The 19,100-nt window shown below is 41.2% G+C and overlaps 1 protein-coding gene across 1 annotated transcript in view; it reads left to right on the forward strand.

Moving 5' to 3' along the window:
• The window catches only part of ENPP2 (ectonucleotide pyrophosphatase/phosphodiesterase 2), a 71,510-nt gene extending 70,295 nt beyond the window's left edge, over window positions 1-1,215 (forward strand). Inside the window, 1 exon segment of the mRNA XM_064706573.1 lies at window positions 888-1,215. Within this exon segment, the coding sequence (XP_064562643.1) occupies window positions 888-1,058 (171 nt within the window). The 3' untranslated portion in view covers window positions 1,059-1,215.
• Window positions 1,216-19,100: the final 17,885 nt, after the last annotated feature.

The following is a 19,100-nucleotide window of genomic DNA, read 5'->3' on the forward strand; positions in this document are numbered from 1 at the left end:
GGGGAAAAGTCCTGTTTGCTTTGTCCTTTTCCCGTGTCTGGGCCCCATTGTGCTGTCCCCAGGCCTGGGTGCAGTGCTTGTGGCACATGTTGCTTTGCTGGTTAAGGCACACAAACAGCCAGTCACTGCAGTGTTTTGCAGGGCTGATTTTCTGATGTGTTTGCAAGTTACCTTAGTTTGTGGATGACTCCAACATGTGCTGGTGTCGGCACAAGGCATGAGGCAGCAGCTGACCCCTAAGAGAACACAACCTGACCCCAAACACTCTGGCAGCATAACCTTCCTGCAATTTTTTTTTTCTTTGTATCAGGAAATGCTTGGTAAATTCTTTTTTCTATCAGAGAATAATATGTATGTTCCAATCACAAGAGTTTTTAGGTACCTACACAAACCATTGTCCGACTGTGTAATGAATTGTGAAGGTCCTCTAAAAGTAAAATGGAAATATTAAAATATTACTGTATTAGATTAGATTAAGAATAATGTGTAGGTGTAGAATTCAAAGCCAAACAGCCTAGAGTTTGGTCTTTGGTAAATCAAAAGCGATTAATATGGAGTTCTTTCTGTGAGATAGAAAAACATGGAGTGACCAGTGGATCTTCTAAAAACCTATAGCTGCAACTTGAGGCTAGCTTTTTCTGGATGATTATGGTCATTGTGTCAACCCCATCATAAAATGGGTACTGAAATAAAACTGCAGGATTCATCTTACATCTAAAATGTCAAATTCATTTTCTTGGAATTCATTTACCTTATTCATTCTTGAATAAAGCACTGAGATTCTTCTTCAAATCTGGAACAAATGTGTAGACAAGTTGCATTTGCTTTTGGAGATGATTTTTGACAAGACTTGTGATAATTTTTTTTTTTTTTTCCTTTTTTCCCAGAGCTCAGAGGATGAGTCAAAGTGGGTTGAAGATCTTCTTAAGATGCACACTGCACGTGTCCGTGACATCGAGCAGCTCACTAGCTTGGACTTCTTCCGAAAGACCAGTCGCAGCTACACAGAAATCCTCTCCCTAAAGACATACCTGCATACGTTTGAAAGTGAAATTTAGCTTTCTAACCTTACTCAGTGCATCCTTTTATCAACTGGTGTATATTTTTATATTGTTTTTATATTTATTAATTTGAGGCCAGGACATTAAAAATATTAGTATTTTAATCCTGTATCAAATCTTAAACATTAAACCTTTGTGTCATTTGTTTTGTTTCTCTAATGTTTAATATAGGTATGTCTCTTGGTTGATTTAGTAGTGCTTGTAGTACTGCATTTTGAGTCCTTACTCTGAGCTTTTAAGTGGTGCTGCAAGGTTTGATGCGTGCATCAAGGAAATATTAATTTCTCATGCTCCTTTACCACACTTGTAGTCCTGTACTGTGTATCAAAATACTGAACATGTAAAATTACACTCATTTACTCATAACTGTGTGACAGAGATATTTAAACACTATAGACAAATAGCATCTTAAATATAATAAACCACACATTCAGTTTTTTTTATGTGTTTTGATTTTCTTTCATAGGGATCTTCAGAGGGACTTGTGGGCAGCTGAGTGCTGACAGATCTCTTACTGGGTAGAGCCCTTCTCAAACCCTTAGGTTTGCTGGTAAGAGGACTGCCAGGGGCCCAGGTGCCCTGCCCTCATACTCAGCAATGAGACCAAAAAATAGACACCCAGAGCAGTCATTACTGGTTAGGTTTTGCCTTAGGGGGAGAGCTGGGACGGGAGGATGCTTGCTGTTGTGAGCTAGCAGGGATACCCCATGCCTGATGCCACTTGGCCCTGCTCCAGAACTCTGGAAAGGATTTTTTAAGGAAGATGTTTGTTATGGAGTGTTAGTGTACCTAGATGATGGAAAAGAGGAATTATTGTTTTGAGTGCCTTTGAGGCTGAACCCACTAATGACACTATTGTAAAGCCTTCGTTTGGGCTTACACATTTTCCTCTCTCTATGAAAGTTGTGTCTGTTTTCTCCTTGAGGATTGCAACTGCTGAAGGGAAGAGAGAAGGGCTGGAAAGCATCTCAGCCATGTACACAGATGAGTAGCCAGGGTCTCCTAAGTAAAATTATTCTAGCACATCAACTTGCATCCCTGTAGCATCCATGTAAGAGAAAGTAGTAAACTGGAATTAATCATATTAACATAGATAATAAAGCTCTTGTGACCAGACAAAAATTTATTTTTCTGTCTGCCTAATTCTGTTTAATTTAGTAAAGCCCAAAGCTTGAATACTTTATAATAACTCCAAAATATTAGGATGGAAATTCTAATAAACTGCACAAAGCTATGGGAAACATCCTATTCTTGCAACTTAAAAATTGTCTCTTGTGGTTGTCTGGTAGCACAGAAATATTTTCCTGTAAGCTTTCAGCAGGGCTTCTTGCCATGATAAACTTAATGTTCTTACATGTACTACAAAGGGTATTTCCTTTGGATTTAAAAGAACTTTCTCTTAAGACCTAATTCCTTCAACATGAACTTTAGTGATGATTTAATGTGGTGGTTCATAAACTAAACTAAAGACCACCACTGCTGTTTTGCTTTGACATTAATCTGTTGCTCTGTTTGTTTGGGTTTTTAATCAAATTGAACAAATTATGTAATTCTTTTATTTTCTCCCAAAATAACATGAAATTTATACCAAAGGAACATTTAAGCTCTGAAAAAATAATATTGTGTTCAAAGAAGTTTGCTTCTGAAATGTCATTAGTGATTGAAAATGATTAGGAGAGACAATTTAACTCTTGGTTTCACTGAACAGTGGTGATTAGTGTGTAGGGAAACATCAATTTTTTGACTAAGTTTCTTACTGTGACAGTAAATACTAGTAATTTACTTCTGTCCTACCTACTTCTCTTCAACCTTTGATTCCATGTTCCTGCATGGTATTGCTGTTTTATTTTACTGCATAATATAGCAGAAATAACTCTGCTGAGAAATATTTGTGGTGACTTCTGCACATGGCATGGAGTACTTTTCCTATTGAAAGATGCCTTATCAACACAGAAGCTCTAGGCTAAGGCCTTGTAAATCCCTCTGAGCAACATGAGCTCTGCAGGAACAACAGGTATTTTAAAGGAAACTTATAATTTGCCTCCAGTAGTCTTCAGGGTGAATGTTAGCTTAGGGCAGAGGGAAGGAGCCCTTCTGCCTTCCAATCCTGTCAGACCATTTTGAAAGGATTAAATACCTCTTGTTTCTGTTACATATTGCCTTTTCTTGATATTTCTCTGGCTTCAGCAAGAGGTCCATTGAGGAGAATAAGCACTGAATTTTTCTGTGGAGCAAACACTATTTTTGAGGATTTAGGTAATAACTGTTTGCACTTGGTGATGTAAATTTGAAGCATGTTCAATGGGTTAGAGGCAGTTCAGTTGAGCAACTGCCACAATGACAAAAGCTGTGATGTCCTGCACACCTGGCAAAGTCCTTTTGCTCTGGGAAAAATCCTTCAGATGTAGTTGTGCAACTAGAATAACCCTGCTACAGGAAACTGTTACTTTTTTTAACCCCTTTTTCACAGTCACATATCCTTAACAGATAAGCACTGAAAGCAGGTCAAGTAACCTGACCAACAGAATGGTCATGATGCAGAAATTATAGCAAAAGTCCCCATCCTGTTCTGACAGTACCAGAGTATTTAATGACTTCTGATTATGTTCTGTCCTGGCCAGCTAACAGCTTGATTAGAGACTTTCTACTTGCTGTTCCCCTCTTCTCCATGTCCAGCCTTTAGCCTCTTTTATGGAGTTAGGTACAATATTCAACAGTTTCTGCACTTTTTTGAATGTTGGTTCTGGTTTGCTAACAGCAGATCAGTTTGCATTGTGTTGTAAAGCAATTTCATCTCTAGATGAGCAAGAAAATGAAAATATTTAATTGTCAAGTTTGTGCCATCTTGTGAAGGTTTTTCCAGAGTTCACATGGATTTAGTGTGAGTAATAACCATGTGTAATTAGGCCAATCTTGCTGTGTCCCTGGAAGCTGCTCCATAGCAGCCCTGCCATGGTCCCTTGCTTCTCAGTGCTTTGTATGCAAACAGTTGGTCAGCTGAACGTGTGAAGATTTTGAGACTACAAATTAAAATACACACACATGGGAAGTTTATGAAGTCCCTGTTTCCTTTACATTTGGTTTCCTCCTATCCATCAGTCTGTCAGGTACAACAGGTGAAATAGGTCTGTAATTCCTGCACACAGCCAGGAACCAAAAACCTTTTCAGGAAAGCTGAAGGAGGTTCCCTCTGAAGGTGTTGCTAGTTGCAGGAGAGAACAGGAACTTGGGCAATGTCTGTCTTACACAGTGAGGACAGAATGCAGGACCTGACTGAAGGAAAAAAATTTGTAGCAGCAGGAACTGATGTTCCAGAAATCATTCCCTTCAGTCTCACATCCACATCCAACATCTTTAGCTACCATTAAATTTGTATGACACTTGTGTGCAGATTATCTTGGCTCCTTTCTGCAGGAGACAGAGGAGATACTGCTTGCAGTGCAATTGAGAAAATTCCCCCTTTATATATTACTTTTTACAAAATCTGCAAGGCCCTACCAACAGAGGGGCAAATTCACTTGTTCTGCCTTGTGAGAGAGGGATAGAGCTGGCTTTCCCAGAGCAGGGGAGGGTGTGGGTGTTGCAGAGCTGCCTCTTCCTCTCTGCTCCGGTACGGTGCTCTTCCAATGAGTTTGGCACTTAGGGCAGCTGGGATTATTCTGCTGGTTTGGCACAGAGAGATAAATGTAACATCTGGGAGGCTGCTGTTACCACAGGCATGGGATGAAACTGTGGCATGGAGAGGTTGGATAGTCTGTTTAAGGGCATGCATATAGTATGGCCTGTAAAGCTGGTCACAGCACTCCTGTACAGGGCTTAGTATGTGACATTTTGAAATAATTTTTGCTAGTGCTATCACTGACAGGAGAGTACAAGGTATGTTTTGTAAAGCAAAAGCTTCAGAATCATGTGGCTGAAATAAAATTTGAATCCAGGGCAAGAGAAGCAAAACTCCCTTTCTTTGAGGGCGATAAATAATGCTGAATTGGTTTTCTATCAATCCCATGCATCAAAATGCTTTGGGAGGCCTGGTTCCTTACCAGAGTCCTTCTGTATCCCAGAGAGATGCCACAGTACTTGTCTGTCCATCCTGTATGTGGTCCTAGTCGAGGTCAGTTTTTGACTAGTTTCAATTTCCCTTACTGCAGTCTCAGACCACTGTTGCACTTGACCTAAGAGACATGGTACAGTCATGAAAATATAAGTATAGCCTGACCAGGATAGACCTGCCAGTAAATGATTAATACCACATTAACTGTACATCTTCCAAATGAGGGAAATGTGCTCGAAATGTTTAAAGTTCAGCCCTTTTCAAGAGAGGAGAAAAAAAGTTTTTTTAAACATTGCAGAAAAATACCTAATCTCGTTTCTTTGCACTTGTTGTGTAAATACAAGATAAGAGCAGTATTCCCAAGGTTACTGCAAACAGCCTGTCACTACAGAGTACAAACTAACATTTACTAAAATGTATGTTGACATAAAAAGCAGCATTGCTTTAACAGTCAGCTGCAGTAAAAAAACCCACAGGTTTCTTTCCCTTTACAAGTCAAAAATTTGGGATGTAATTTATCCAGATCTGCCCTCCCAAAGGAAAGTCCCTGCCCTGCTTACAGCATCCCTGGTATGTGCACAGTTGTTGTGGAGCCTTACCTTACTGCGTTACCTTATCTGTTGTTTTCTGAACACGGCAGGGAAAGGCAGAGGGAGGTCACCCAGGTTTCATCTGCAGGTTTCACCATGGAGACACCAGCAGGCAAAGAAGTTAGTTACTGTGGATTAGCACAGCTGTAACTGATTGACCCTAAAACTGGAATTTACTAGAAAAGAGGTGGCATTATTTGACATCATAAACCCTCAACAGAAAAGGATTAAATCCTTTTCAGGGGATATTTTCATCAATGTTTTTTTCCTGGCTGGGTGCAGCATATAGGGGATTATTTCTTCTTTTCTACAAGGAGGACTGATATATCAGAAGAGGCTGGATAAGAGAAAACAGGAACTTTGCACACCCCCCATATAAATCTCCAGCCCAAATCCCCTTCTGGCAGCATCTCCTGGACCTTCAACCTGTTCACTCTCTTCTGTCTCCTGAAATGGGAAACTTCTCTTATCTCCTTACACAGCAATTTTTTTCTGCTAACCTCCCTGTTTTATTTTAGCTTTGATCTGTTAATCATCTGCAAATAGCTTTAGTGTTAGCCTACCAGCTTTTAGCTCTGTCAAGTTTCACACACTTAATCTGAAGAGGATGTGGAAGTTCCTGATATATCCCCATTTTCTTTTCCAGTGCAGTTAAAACCCAGGGCCAGTTTTTCAGATAAAAACCCTCTTCTGAGTATTTAATCTGGTGGCCTTTACCCAGGTAGGTGTCTTTGTCTGAAGGCATTTAATGTCCCTGAGGGTAGAATGCCAAAGCTCTGATGAATCAACCAGAACTACTCCTCACAGGCCATGACCAGCTAGACTATTGCTAACAGAGAAAATTAGCTGTTCCTAATGTCAGTATTTCATTTCTGGGGCTAGAAAGTTCAGATCCAATCCAGATGAGCCAGAGTTCAGGTTCTATCTCAGCATTGACTGCGACAGATCACCTCTGTTCATTGGCCTATTTTCACCCAACACATCTCTAGGACGTAGCTGACGGCTGTGGTTTCACCTGCTCTCTGCTGGATGCACATTGTCATTTGTACTTGTAGTCTTTTCCATGTTTCTAGTTGGCTTTTGGGATGTGTTTTGTGTGCACAGACATGATCTTCTGGGTTGACTGACAGTAACTACATCCTCCTCTTCCTCCTCCATTGTAGTGCCACATGAACAGTTGTCCCTGCTTCCCCATGGCCACAGGCCCCTTGCTGTACTCAGGTTTGTAGTACACTTAGTGCATACCTCTGCAGAGTCTAGAGAAGAAGACAGTTGGAAGCAGGTCACAGATGATGTGATACCTTCTCCTGCTTCTCCTGGGCTGTATCTTACCTGCGTGGCTGCAGAGCTGGGGCAGATGTAATCAGTCTTTTCCCGTGTGATAAATATCGAATCCCCAAACTTCAATTTGAGGATCTAACAACTGTCATCTTTATGATAATCCTCTTAAGGCAGTAGAGAAAGAAGAAGTTTGCAGGAAAATTGTTCTTTTTGTTTCTCTCATTTGTTTAAAAAAAACCCATTATATGCAGCATGCTCAGCTGGGCTTGTAGACCTCCACATTGAACTAAGAACCATGAACCATGCACCTCCATGGCTTTCACTTTCTGTGCCGCATCTAATTCTACCCTTTCTCAACAGGTTTCCATATGCATTCATGAAACCTTGGAGCCCTCCTGTGGTCAAAATCATGAGCTATTCTTCCAGTTGTAACCCAAAATCTGATGCAGTCAATTCCATATTAAACTTTATCTTTGGAATATTCATTAAGAAAGCTTCAATCCGTTAAGGAAGAAAAAAGTTTAGATAGTTTCCTGAACTTTTGCATGGGTCCATCTCACTCCCATTGGCCATTATCTGTGAAAAGCGATGCTGTCCACATCTCTTTTCCAAGGCTGGGGTATTGCCTGACAATCTGCCCATTACTTCATCTTTCTTCCCTCCATATTCCTTCTCCCTGTTTGCTGTCCTTTGTGGGCTTCTCCATTTCTGCTCAGATCTAGTCAGGCTCTCATCATCAATCTGTCTCAGAACCCTCCAACTGTACATTAAATAATGTCGTCAACACAAATTTCAAGTTTACTGTCTTCCTTGCAGGAGAAGTATGTGATTCTGAGGGCCTTGGTGTGCTCATTTTTAATGTTGAGCTGAAGTTGTAGAAAAGGTTTTACATTTCCTTAGTTTTCTGGCCTTTGTAGAGCCCCTTGGGAAAATTCTGTTTCCACATGGAAATTGCTTCTTTTTCAACAGCATTTCATTGTGCATGAGAAGCAAAGGTGTCAGCAATCTTGAGCAGGTTTATGAGGGAGTAGGAAAGGGTGAGGTGAAAATGAGGAAGGGAAGGAAGAGAAATGAGCCCTTTGTTTTTGTCTGTAGTGGGGCAAACGCTGAATGTTTCTTTCCTGCTGTGTAACTAAAGGGGAGCACCCCCAGCCGTGCTATCTCACACCATTCACCTGGCTGCTCCTGGGGCCCATTGAAGATCCCAGCGTGGTCCACTGGAGATGCTGGATTTGCTACCCAGAGTGGCTGACAGAGAAGGGCTGAGAGCCTCAGCCCTTCCCTCTCTGGCCGGGAATTTGTAAAGGCAGTTGGATATTCATGAGGGTAAATACTTCAAGGCTTGTCATTTGTAAGATAACACAGCACATACTAAAAGGGCTTGAAAAGGATTTGAAGTTTCTAGGCTGCACTACTGTTACAACATTTGAAGATACAGATGCTCATGGAAAGTCCCACCCAAAATTTCAGCATCAAGTATGCACTGTGTAATTCTCCCAAGGGATGGGGCTTTTGAAGCTTTGTTTTTATCATAAGCACTACCTAACAGAAAAAAAATATCCCAAACTCCATAGTCTAAGAGGCTGCATTTGTGAATTTCACTCAAAAGAGTGTACAAATACTTTCAGTAGTGAGTTTTTGAGATCACAGCAGGTCTAGGAAACCTCCAGTAAGAACTGCAACAAGCAGTTGGGGTTAAGCTGTTGGCCTCTCTGCTCTAAGTGAAAACTAAATCCAGAACTGTAATGATAAAAAATGGCAAGTCTTAATGTGTTCATGGTCAGATTATATCTTCTTATCCTTCTTATCCCTTTTGTGTCAACATCATTCTTATCCTAACAAGCTCGCCTTCCTCACTGGTATTTAAATAATCCACCCACTCCTTCCCAAAATATTTTTTTTAGTTGGTTGAGGTATTTTGATTTTTGGGTTATTTTGGTTTTTTCTTTAACCTGCAAGCACTTTTCTTCTGAATAAGAAAAGAAGCTGTTGCAACTGATTCGTGAAAAAGAGGCTCAATTAATATTTGTATTTATCTTACAGATTTAGATTTATGTGAGCACATGCCTACATTTATGTCCTGGGTACCTTTGCTTAATTCTAGTTTCATAATATGGATGCCATAGAGAGGACTGCATTTTCCACTCTCATAACTAAACGTACACCAGCAAATAAAGTGTGCACAAAGATTCTTCAGCAGCTATTGAGTCCATCCCTACATAATTTACTGTTAATTTTTGCCTAAGGATATAGTCTTGTGGGACTTCCTAGAGTGGTTTAACAAGCCACCGTCTCCAGCCCAAGGTTAAATTTCTTGGTGTTGCAGAGGCAGATCCTGTGATATTCCTGCGCTTTGGACACAGGCTCTCAGCTGCACTGAGCTGGCTGAAGAAGACATTGTCTCCTCTCCTGGCAGGGTTATTGTTTCCTCAGTGTCTGCAGAATTGCTTCCCTCTAATCCATTCCAGAAGGAGGAGGAGCAGTTTATTTCACTAAAGGGTTAAAAAGCTAGAGTTCTACTCCTGTGGCTCATTTACTTGGAAATGGGTTAGGAAGTAAGACAGAATATGCCTAGAAAACAAAAAAGAGTGGCAATTAGTGATAGAGTGACTGAGATGATCTAGTGGGGACTAAAGATATTTTCATTTGAGACAGATGAAATTAAGTTGAGGTGATCCTTCGCAGCCTTTATCTGTTTAAGTCACAAAGAAGCCTGTTTGAAAGGTTTAGATTACCTTTACTAATGCTTCAGAGGAATTCAGTCACCTATATTGGTGCAGGCTTGCCCCGTGGTGCTATGAGGCAGCTGAGTCTGTTAAAGGATTCTATGATTCTATGATTCTAACTCTCTCTTGCTTAAGAGAGCTTCAGTCCAGAGCATGAGGACTTTGCATGTGTTGAAATAATAATGTTAAGGCCATAGCCTAAATACCTAATTGCTCAATTACCACATAACTTGATTTTTAATGGTGCTGACTGCTTCTCTGGGCTCCAATAAGATTCCTTACTTGCTTATAGGCCTGAAAGTAATGTCCTGACACTGCAGAGCTCTATTCAGCAGAGCATTTCAGCAGCTCCATAAATCCAGATATTTGTCTAATGCAACTGCTGGCAATGCTCTGTGTGTGAAAAATACACTCTTCTCAGGAGTGACACATATTTCTGACCCAATGATGTGATTGTGTAATTTGTTTGATCTCCTACCTTCAACAACCTTTGTGTCCATGGACTTATTTCAACTCATATAATCATTGGGTAAAAATCTGGACCCAACTGCTGCAATAAACAGAAGTGATGTTCTGCCCAGTGTTTTCTTTTGGATGGGACTTGCACAGATGCATCAATAGACCCGCTAGTCAGGAGAAAGCAGAAGATGCAAATGGTGGGTGTACATATTGACATCTCTAAGTTTTGTAGGTCCTATATATGCCACTTCTGTGAAAGGAAACAATCAGCCTTGAGGAGATGTGGGCCTGATAGAAATGCAGTTTCTGCATCTTCCATCACATCAGACACTGTTAATGGAAAATCCTTGTTAGATGATCTTATTCTTGCCTTTGCAAATGTCCCCAGTTCTCACTTCACTTTAAGTGAGCCAAGAGCTGGTTTAACCACTTCACTGGCAGTTTGTTCCCCTTTCCCAAACGCCTCCTTCTTGGAACTTTTGTTTCTGTATCAAACATTTTCTTTGCTGCTTCACCCTTGCTTCCAGCTAAAGAGCCTCTCACTGAATCCTCACAAGCCCATTTTAGTCAATGCCATTTTTTCTGTTCATTTTTTTTGCTTTTTTGCTTTTTCGCTTTTTCAACAGAAAAAACATTTTTACAGCACTTCACTGCAAGTGTCAGTGAATGCAGGATATCTTCTTCGAAATGTTTTTAACATTTGAATGAAAAAGTTCCTGCTATTATCTGATTCATCTGAGTTTTCTTTGATGCCCTCTATTTGCAATGTAAAATGTGGTATTTCCCTCTGAAAGGTGCTTAATCTCTTCCTGCCTTTCATGCTGGTCTTATGCTGAATCATCTTTAGATCATGACTTTCCACTGTGACTTTTTTTTTGTCCTTCCTGTCTAGGTAGAACATTGTCAAGCCATTTATGAACAAATTTATTGAGGGGGAAAGATTAGTTTTACACTGGGTCCTACTTGTGGTTTAAACTTGGCATTGTCCTGGTTACCCAAGCTGTACAAAGTAATACACTTATAAGTGTAAAACAGTCCCAAGAAGTTCCTTTCAAACCAAAAGGAATTTCAGTGCTCCAGACCTTTCTAGGAAAGATGAGTATTTAATGTCACACAGTATAATTTTTTGCAAGGATAGATGATCTCTGACTGTGACAGCAAAACAGATGGAATAATATTAAGTAACAGTTTGTTCTTTCTGGCCTGGCCAGTTAGTCAAACTCTGAAGTCTCCAAGGCTGGTTGAATAAAGAAGAAGAACCAATAATGTTATTCATCTGATACTTGTAATTTCCAGGAAAGTCTCCTGGAATTAGGCTGGCGTTTGAGAGGATGGGTGCAGTGGGACACAGACTGGCTGTGGCACACCTGGTGACTCTGAACAGCCGAACCAGCGCCCGGCACATCCCAGACCAGGGGATGAGCCCGGCACATCTGCCACCTGCTGGGACTGAGCTGCCCCCAGAGCCTCTGAAAGACACAGCTGAGGGGCAGCAGAGAACCAGTCTGTAGTATGGAAGCTGCCTGGATAAATGTCTCAGCTGAAAATAAAGGAGGAAACATGACCTTAAGTAGCTCTAATTATAGTGAAATTAAAAAGTGTTTTTCTAGATAAAGCCGGATGCTAGAAAAGGAGAAAACCCTTCTCATCATCTCTGCTCTTTCCTAAATCTTTTTTATAGACACATAACCCTAACAGAACTACTCCTTGGCAAAATACTGGGGTATTGCACAATGGGTATGCTGTACCAACAGCCTTGGCTCTCAACATGTTCCAGTAATTGGAATGTAGGTTCAATCACTCATATCAAATTTGTGTGTGTGTGTTATCCAACAGGATACTTAAATATGTGTTTAGCTCACATCTCTATACTTAAATCCCTTTGATTTTTGAGAGCACTTGATCGTGTGTTTAAAGGTGCAAAGTATTTTCCAACATTGGGTTTTCCTTTGGGGGAGAAGTGCACTGAGGTTTAGGAAAAAGTATTTACAAACTGTGAATCCTCTCATATCTTTTGAGCTGCCTGCTGTCCTACCACAGCTTCAGAGTAGGTCCCAGACTTGACTGAAGTCTAAGATAATTCCTATTACTCTGGTGATAGGAGGCTTTGTATTAAAATCTGATCTCTTACACTATGGATTATAAGACTGAACTCTTCTGCATAGTGACACCAGCTGTGACTATAAACTACGTGTTCCCTTTGGAAAGAAATCACTGCTTCCCATTTTCCAAGTCTGTCTAAACATGTGTTTGGCAAATCACTTAATCATTACTCCAGTTCCTAACCTGTGCTAAAAATAATGTAGATTGATTTTCCAGGAATAGTAATGAATAGTTGAAAATAACCTTGATCTCCTTACTTAAGTACTATGTCTGTCATCTATGAATTATATGTATAAAGGTACTTGCTCATTGCATTTCTGCAATAGTAATTCCTTGCTCCATTAACTTAAGTTTATTTCAAATGCATGCATTTAGAGAGTTTCTTGCTTGTTTGTTTTGTTCTTTAAGTATGCTAACCTGCAATAAATTCTTACATTCACTGATTATCCAAAACAGCATATAAAAAGAAATGAGAAAACAAAGATGGATCTCTAGGGGTCCCTGCAAAGTAGTAGTGACTAATGTTCCGTGAACTCAGTAGTTCAGGATCTACCAGGTAATGAGCTTTCAGTAAGAAACAAACAAAGTAAGTAATCTTTGTCTCTTGATGGGATCCTTGGTATTACAAATTATTGAACAATATAAAAATGGACTTTTATTTTGGTTAGATAAAGTGCTTTGGTCTGAGGTCTCAGAGTCTGAAAAAAAAGTTTCTGCAAAATAAGGAGGGAGAGTCAAAAGGGGCAAAATAGATTTTGGCATTTTAATTCCTGTCTTCATATGAGATCGACTGCCCTGTAGTGTTTTTGCTGGTGCTGGTTTTACTCACAAGTTTCAAAGATTGTTAAAGAACCTCTTTATCTCTTCTAAACCCACACACTTTATTGGCAAGTGCTTTACAAAATATGGTTTTACCCTGTATTTTAAGTGGTACCTTCATCTCAACTGATTTCTTAGTATAAATGAAAATTTACATGTTGAACCTTGGAAAATTTCTAAGCACTTAACACTTAAAACAGTTCTTAAATAGTCTTTAATTGTTGAATTAAAATCTCTCTTTTCAATGAGGTAAAAGTTAAAATACATGTATAAGAGGTATTAAAGTTGTAAAATGTTAAGTAGCATCTAAGCAAAAGATATAAATATTAAGCTGACATCTTTTCATGTACCTGTTAATCTGTTTTGCATGTACAGCTCAGCCTATTTTTGTCCTGTTGTGTTCAGGTGTACCAGTAAACATCATGTGTTGGGAAAACAAGATGACCTCACAATATGAAAAATCAAGCAACAGCTCATGGGAATTTTTTTCTCAATGCAGAGGCTCAAATCGAGTCCCTTTTGTTTCTCACCTTAGAAAATTAATTGAGGACATTAAAATCTGTGGTTTTTTCTAAAATTTTTAGTATAAAAAGTCTTACAGCTAAAATTTTATTAAGCAATGTAAGGTATATTTTTAAGTGCTAAGTTTTCATTAGTACTGTTCTTTGAAATAATTCTTAGAGTGAGAAGCAACTGTAGGCCTAGATAGAATTTAAATCTGGAAGTGTGTCTGAACAGTTTCCAAAGAGGTGCCCAACTATTTTGCTCCCACATATTTTTGTCTTTCTCTGGGAAGCGTTGCTGCAGCCCCCTTGGCAGACCACAAGGCTGAGATGAGAGAGCTCACAGAAGAGACCAGTCCTAAGAAGGGAAGAAAATCCCAAGGGGCCAGGGAAGCCCCTGCTGTGGAGCCCACCAGAAGCATCACTCCTTCAGCAACACAGTGGCTGCAAATAAACGCTCAGTGAGCTTGCTTTCCAGTCTCCATTTCTGTGTAGAAATTTATAAAAATAGGTCTGCATGCGCAGACCCTCTTGTTTGCAGGGCTTGCACACCCCTCTGTGACGTTTGTCCCACAGCCTTCCAAGGGTGCCCTGGGAGCTGCTGGGTGGCAGCAGCAGAGCAGCCCCTGGGCCAGAGGGGCAGAAAGGCAGGAGGAGCTGGATCAAGCCAAGCTTGGGTACAGGTTTGCCAATTGTCTCTACAGATGCTCTACCAAAATTTGGGAAACCCAGATGGGTTTTTGTACACAAAAGGAAAAAAGGACTTTGCACTCAGCCTGTACAAAATCCACAGTTCCAGGCCTCTACTGACCAAGGACAGGGAAGGACAAGGGCAAGGGCTTCAGCCAGATACAGCCTCAACCACAGCCTCAGCTTTGCTTTGTGGGGTCATACAGACAATGAATTATTTACGTTGGAAAAGACCTTTAAGGTCAGTGTCATTTTCCACTATTTCCCCTCTGAGCTATCCTTTAAGTGTGGCAGAAACAGGCAGCAAAACCCATTTCTGCTTTGCAGAAATGCTTCTATGGTTGCATTTCTTCCTTTTCTAGCCAGCACCTATCTTAATGTCCTTTGGTTGTTAATTTTTGGGGGATTTTTTGATCCTGAGGAGGATGTGCCAGGAAAATATTCTTTTAAGGCTTCTCACAGATGGAATTTCTTTTTTTCTTAATCTATGAGTAATATTCAAGGCAAAAAAACTTGTCTGAAGAGGGTGGAATTGCAGCAATGGGTGAAAAGGCCTTGGTCTGGTTTTGAGCTGTGTCTTGAGGTGATGTTGGCTGTCAGAAGAGTGGATTATATATAGTGCTCTTGGAAGATCTGTGCTTTTTTCTGAAAATAAGTGCATCCAGATGCCAGAGGAGCGTGTGAACTCCATGGCCATGCTTTACGGGAAGATAAATCATGACAAGAAAGTTTCAAGGAAATTTTGGATTAAATTTAAAAAATCTGTAAACAAATCTCCCTCCTGCTCATGTGTCCTTATCGATAGGTCCTTTCCTTCAAGCCTAGGCTTAGTCCTGCCATGCTGTACCAGCTTCTCCAGGTGCATCCAGCCTTGCCAGTCCCCTCTTGGCACCTGGAGGAAGCCCCTGGCTGCTGTTCCACCTTCTGCTCGGTTGAAGGTCTCCTGCTTTGCCAGAGGAGGATGTTCCCTTTGCTCTCCACATACCTGCCTACAGATTTTTCCCCTTCTCAGGATTTTCAGGGAAAATGTCACTTGCCATCTTCCCTCCCCACAAATGGCTCTGCCTGACACACAGCACAGCAGAGGTGTTTGCCAGGACCAGGCTAACTGGTAGCATTTCTCCCAGTTCTTCAGCCAAATCCTTTCAAATGGATGTAACATATTCACATTCAACCAGCTGTGAGCCAAGCTCATAGCATCTGTCACAGCAATTGAAAACCACTGCTCTCATGGCCTGACTTCTTGGAAATCATCATAAATGCCATTGATCAAGTTACCATAGGAGTCTGGGCTTTGGAGTAATTTTAAAAATGCCTCTTGTAGGGCAGCAGCACTGTTGGCAATAGTCTGTCAAGAGTGGGGTATCAGGCTGCATTAGAGGCAAAATGAACTGGCAGAAAGTCTGCAAAACCCGAGGGTGGCTGTGTAAGGTCCCAGGTCCTGCCAAGCTGGGGAGACAGACATGAAGGGTGAAAGCCATTTCATGCTGGCCCCATGTATGCTGTCCATCTCTGCCTGATCCACTGCTACCCAGGCACTGGCTTGCAGTCCAGAGGCCTGAGTTCATTGTTCAACACATATGGCCTTGCTTAGGTCATACTTGTGTTGAGTTTTGAGCTCCTGAGGCACCCAGAGGCGTTTCAAAACTCAGTCTGTGCTGCTGTGTGCGTGGTGCATAGAGGCTGGCAAATCTGTGCCATGGGAGAGGGGTTTCCTACAGAGCATCTCCACCACCTTGCACAGCTGGCAATGTGCCCTTTTCCTCCCCACATCGTGTTCTGAGACCCTGGGAGCACTCTGTGCCTGGCTTGGGGTCTGTGCTTTGGCCAGGGCTGTGCTGGCAGCCAGGAAAGGTCCAGTTTAGGCCTTCCCTGACCTGCACTGTCCCCTGGGCCCTGCTGCCTGCCTCAGAGGCACTGCAGTGTTCCTTTGGGTCAGCATTTCTAAACATGTTTAATGTACAACAAATTGAATTTCTATTGTTGCATTACTTTTCCCCCATTCTCCAGTTTTAAATCAAAATGTCCTTATAGAAATTTAAGAACACAGTGAAAATATTATGATCTTTATCAAAACCAAAACTTCCTAGAACTATGATTCGTCCATTTTTACCATCTGACAGTGAATAATTACAACTCATGGGAGGCCTTTTTCTTCTGATATGCTTAGGAAAAAAATTATCCTCCCTGCTATCATTTCAATGGCTAACCCCCTCCCTCCCCCTCCTTTTGTATTCCATTGTTTCCTTTCATCTGTCTTTGCTGGTATCTGATACACAGTTGTTATCAGCAGTTCCTTCCTTATTAATGATGATATATGTGGGGTTTGTTTGTTTAATATTTTGTTGCTGGGTGAATTGTGAAGGGGGATTGTTTGTGGAGTTTTTCACAAAAGCTGATTTAATTTCCTCTCAAAGCCAGCTTGTGCTTTTGTTTTGTTTTGCTTTGCTTTTGTTTTTAACTCCATTTGACCTCTTTTGTGCAATGTGAGAATGTTCCTTTTGGGGCACTTAGTAAATTGTGTTTAAATAGTTCCCAATTATCACTCACATTTTTCCTGTTTAAATTCTTTCCCTGCAATAATTTGGCTTATAATTGTTTTCAGCTTTGTGTAATTTGACTTCTTGAAAGCACTGAGTACACAGAATTGCTGGTGTGGATTTCATCCTGTCTGCATGCAATTAAAGCAAACCAGCTTCTCCAATTCCTTCCTTTGTAACTGTCAAGACAACCCCAGTGCTGGTGCTGCCTCCAGCTGGGTCTGTATTTTTATGTAAGAGTTTCTGCAGGTGTTGTTCCATGTCTGTTCCTGTAGGAGCTGTGTGCTCTCTACTCCTCCATTTGCATTTTCCTTCTTGTCCTTGGGGATTCCCTGCCTCACTTCTCAAGCTGAAGATGTTTCCTGATGCTCCCTACCATAATCGAGTGGCCTGCCCTTTCTCCATTACTAGTAAAGAGCACTGAGAGAAGAGTGGAAGATCTATGTTAAAAGCCAAATTATTATTTGTCCTGGGTCAGGGCAAATTTGGGAACAAACTTCCAAAGGGGTCCCTCTAGAAAGCAGATTCAAGCGGCTCCTGCCCCTCCTGGTTTGGGAAAAGATTTCCTTGCAGAAAAGTGCAAACAAACTGTTTATTTAACAAGCAAAGTATCCACAAGAATTAAAAAGAGAATAATATTAAGCAATAAAAGCTCTTGCTGTTTGGAAGAGATGGCAAACTCAGAAAGTCCTTTTCATGGGGTGTAGCTCGGCTCGCTCAGTCTTGTACCGATCCCTCCTGTGCTGGAAATGCCATGGCCCGGGCCCTGGTGGGCCACAGGTGTGAGCTCCCAGTGGTTTTTGGGTTGTCAGTCCAGAGCAAGGCCAATCAGCTCCAAGAAAAAGAAAAGCCACAGTCTGGGGAATTTCTCTGCTTAAAAAAATTAACTAAAAAGGAAAGGAGAGCTCTCTCCCGCTGTCTGTCAGTGCTGCAGTCAACACAGTCCATGAGAGAGTATGCAGGGGAGCAAGGGCAGATTCTAAAAACAAACTCTGAGCTTCTTCTCCCCACTTTGCTCTCAGAACCAATCTTAAAGGTGTAGAACTCAACATCCAGCATAAACAGAGCAGATGACTGGGATACAAGCATCACAAAGTCAATGTTTCTCCTTGCCTAATTGTGGACAAAGTAGAAGAAAAACTGTGAAACTGACTTGTTGCTTTTCATAAGAGAGCTCCAGCTTTTCTCAGGCTTTTGATGCAGGAGAGTGGGGCCTGCCATGAGACTCACAAGGTGATTATAATCATTGTGCTTTAATGCATTAACCTGGTTGGATTTTGATTTTCTTCCTACCCCCTCTTGATCACAATGAAGAACCACAGGAAGGGTGGTCTGGAAGGAGAGACCCAGCAGGAACAGGAAAGGGGTCAGTATGGGAGCCTGTCCCTGTAAACTGGGGGTGCAGATAGCTGTATATGTCAAAAAGACCCACATTCTGTTCACTCTTCCGTTTGAGGAGGTCTGCTGCTCCTCTGTGCCTCTCTCCAGGCACACACAACACCTCTCATGGTATGTGCAGACCAGTCTGGAACGTCTCCTGTACTCCTGAGGGTGCTGGTACCCTCTGCAGGAATCCTACAGGGTTCCTGCAGTGACAGGGAGCAGTAACCATTCCACAGCTTAGTAGTTGTGGCTACATGTCCTGGGTTCCAGATGTAGTGAATGATTCAGTAAAATAAATTGACATGTTTTTAAAGAAGAAACCCCAATCTAGAGCTCCATGTGGTTGCCTCTGAGTTAGAAGAGAATTTAAATTTGCTCTCCTGGGTCTGTTGTGAGCTTATACCCCTGATATTCCTGAAAGCTAGCACAACATAACATTATCCAGCTACAAAGTATCTATTTGCTTATTCTTTTTGCCAAGGGAACTGATTGTTTCTGGTGTGCTTTCAGACTTCTTTCCTCAGTCATATTTCAATGTCAAGCATCCAGGATTTTAATTTAATAATCTTAATTTGGTCCATAAAAATCTGCATGTTTCATGGGAGAAAAATTTAATTCCAAAAGAGTCACTAAGGAAAGTTCATACCAGCGTTGCACAATGGAAGGAGGCATGGCACAGGGTGGGCAAAAAGCCCCTTTACAACTTTAGGAGGTTGTTTTCTTCTGTTTGGCTTAAGGCTCTCCTGTGTGGTGTCTCTAGTTCTGTACTCTCTAATCTTGCCTCCTGCAGAAGGCTTTGATCAGTATTGTTACCTGGGTCACAATTTTGGATCTCAAGCACTGCTGCTGTTTACTCCTTCCCAGAATGCTCACTTTGGTTTATTTATACATTTT

Source organism: Zonotrichia leucophrys, chromosome 2 (genome assembly GCF_028769735.1).
Source record: "Zonotrichia leucophrys gambelii isolate GWCS_2022_RI chromosome 2, RI_Zleu_2.0, whole genome shotgun sequence".
Lineage (NCBI taxonomy): Eukaryota > Metazoa > Chordata > Aves > Passeriformes > Passerellidae > Zonotrichia > Zonotrichia leucophrys.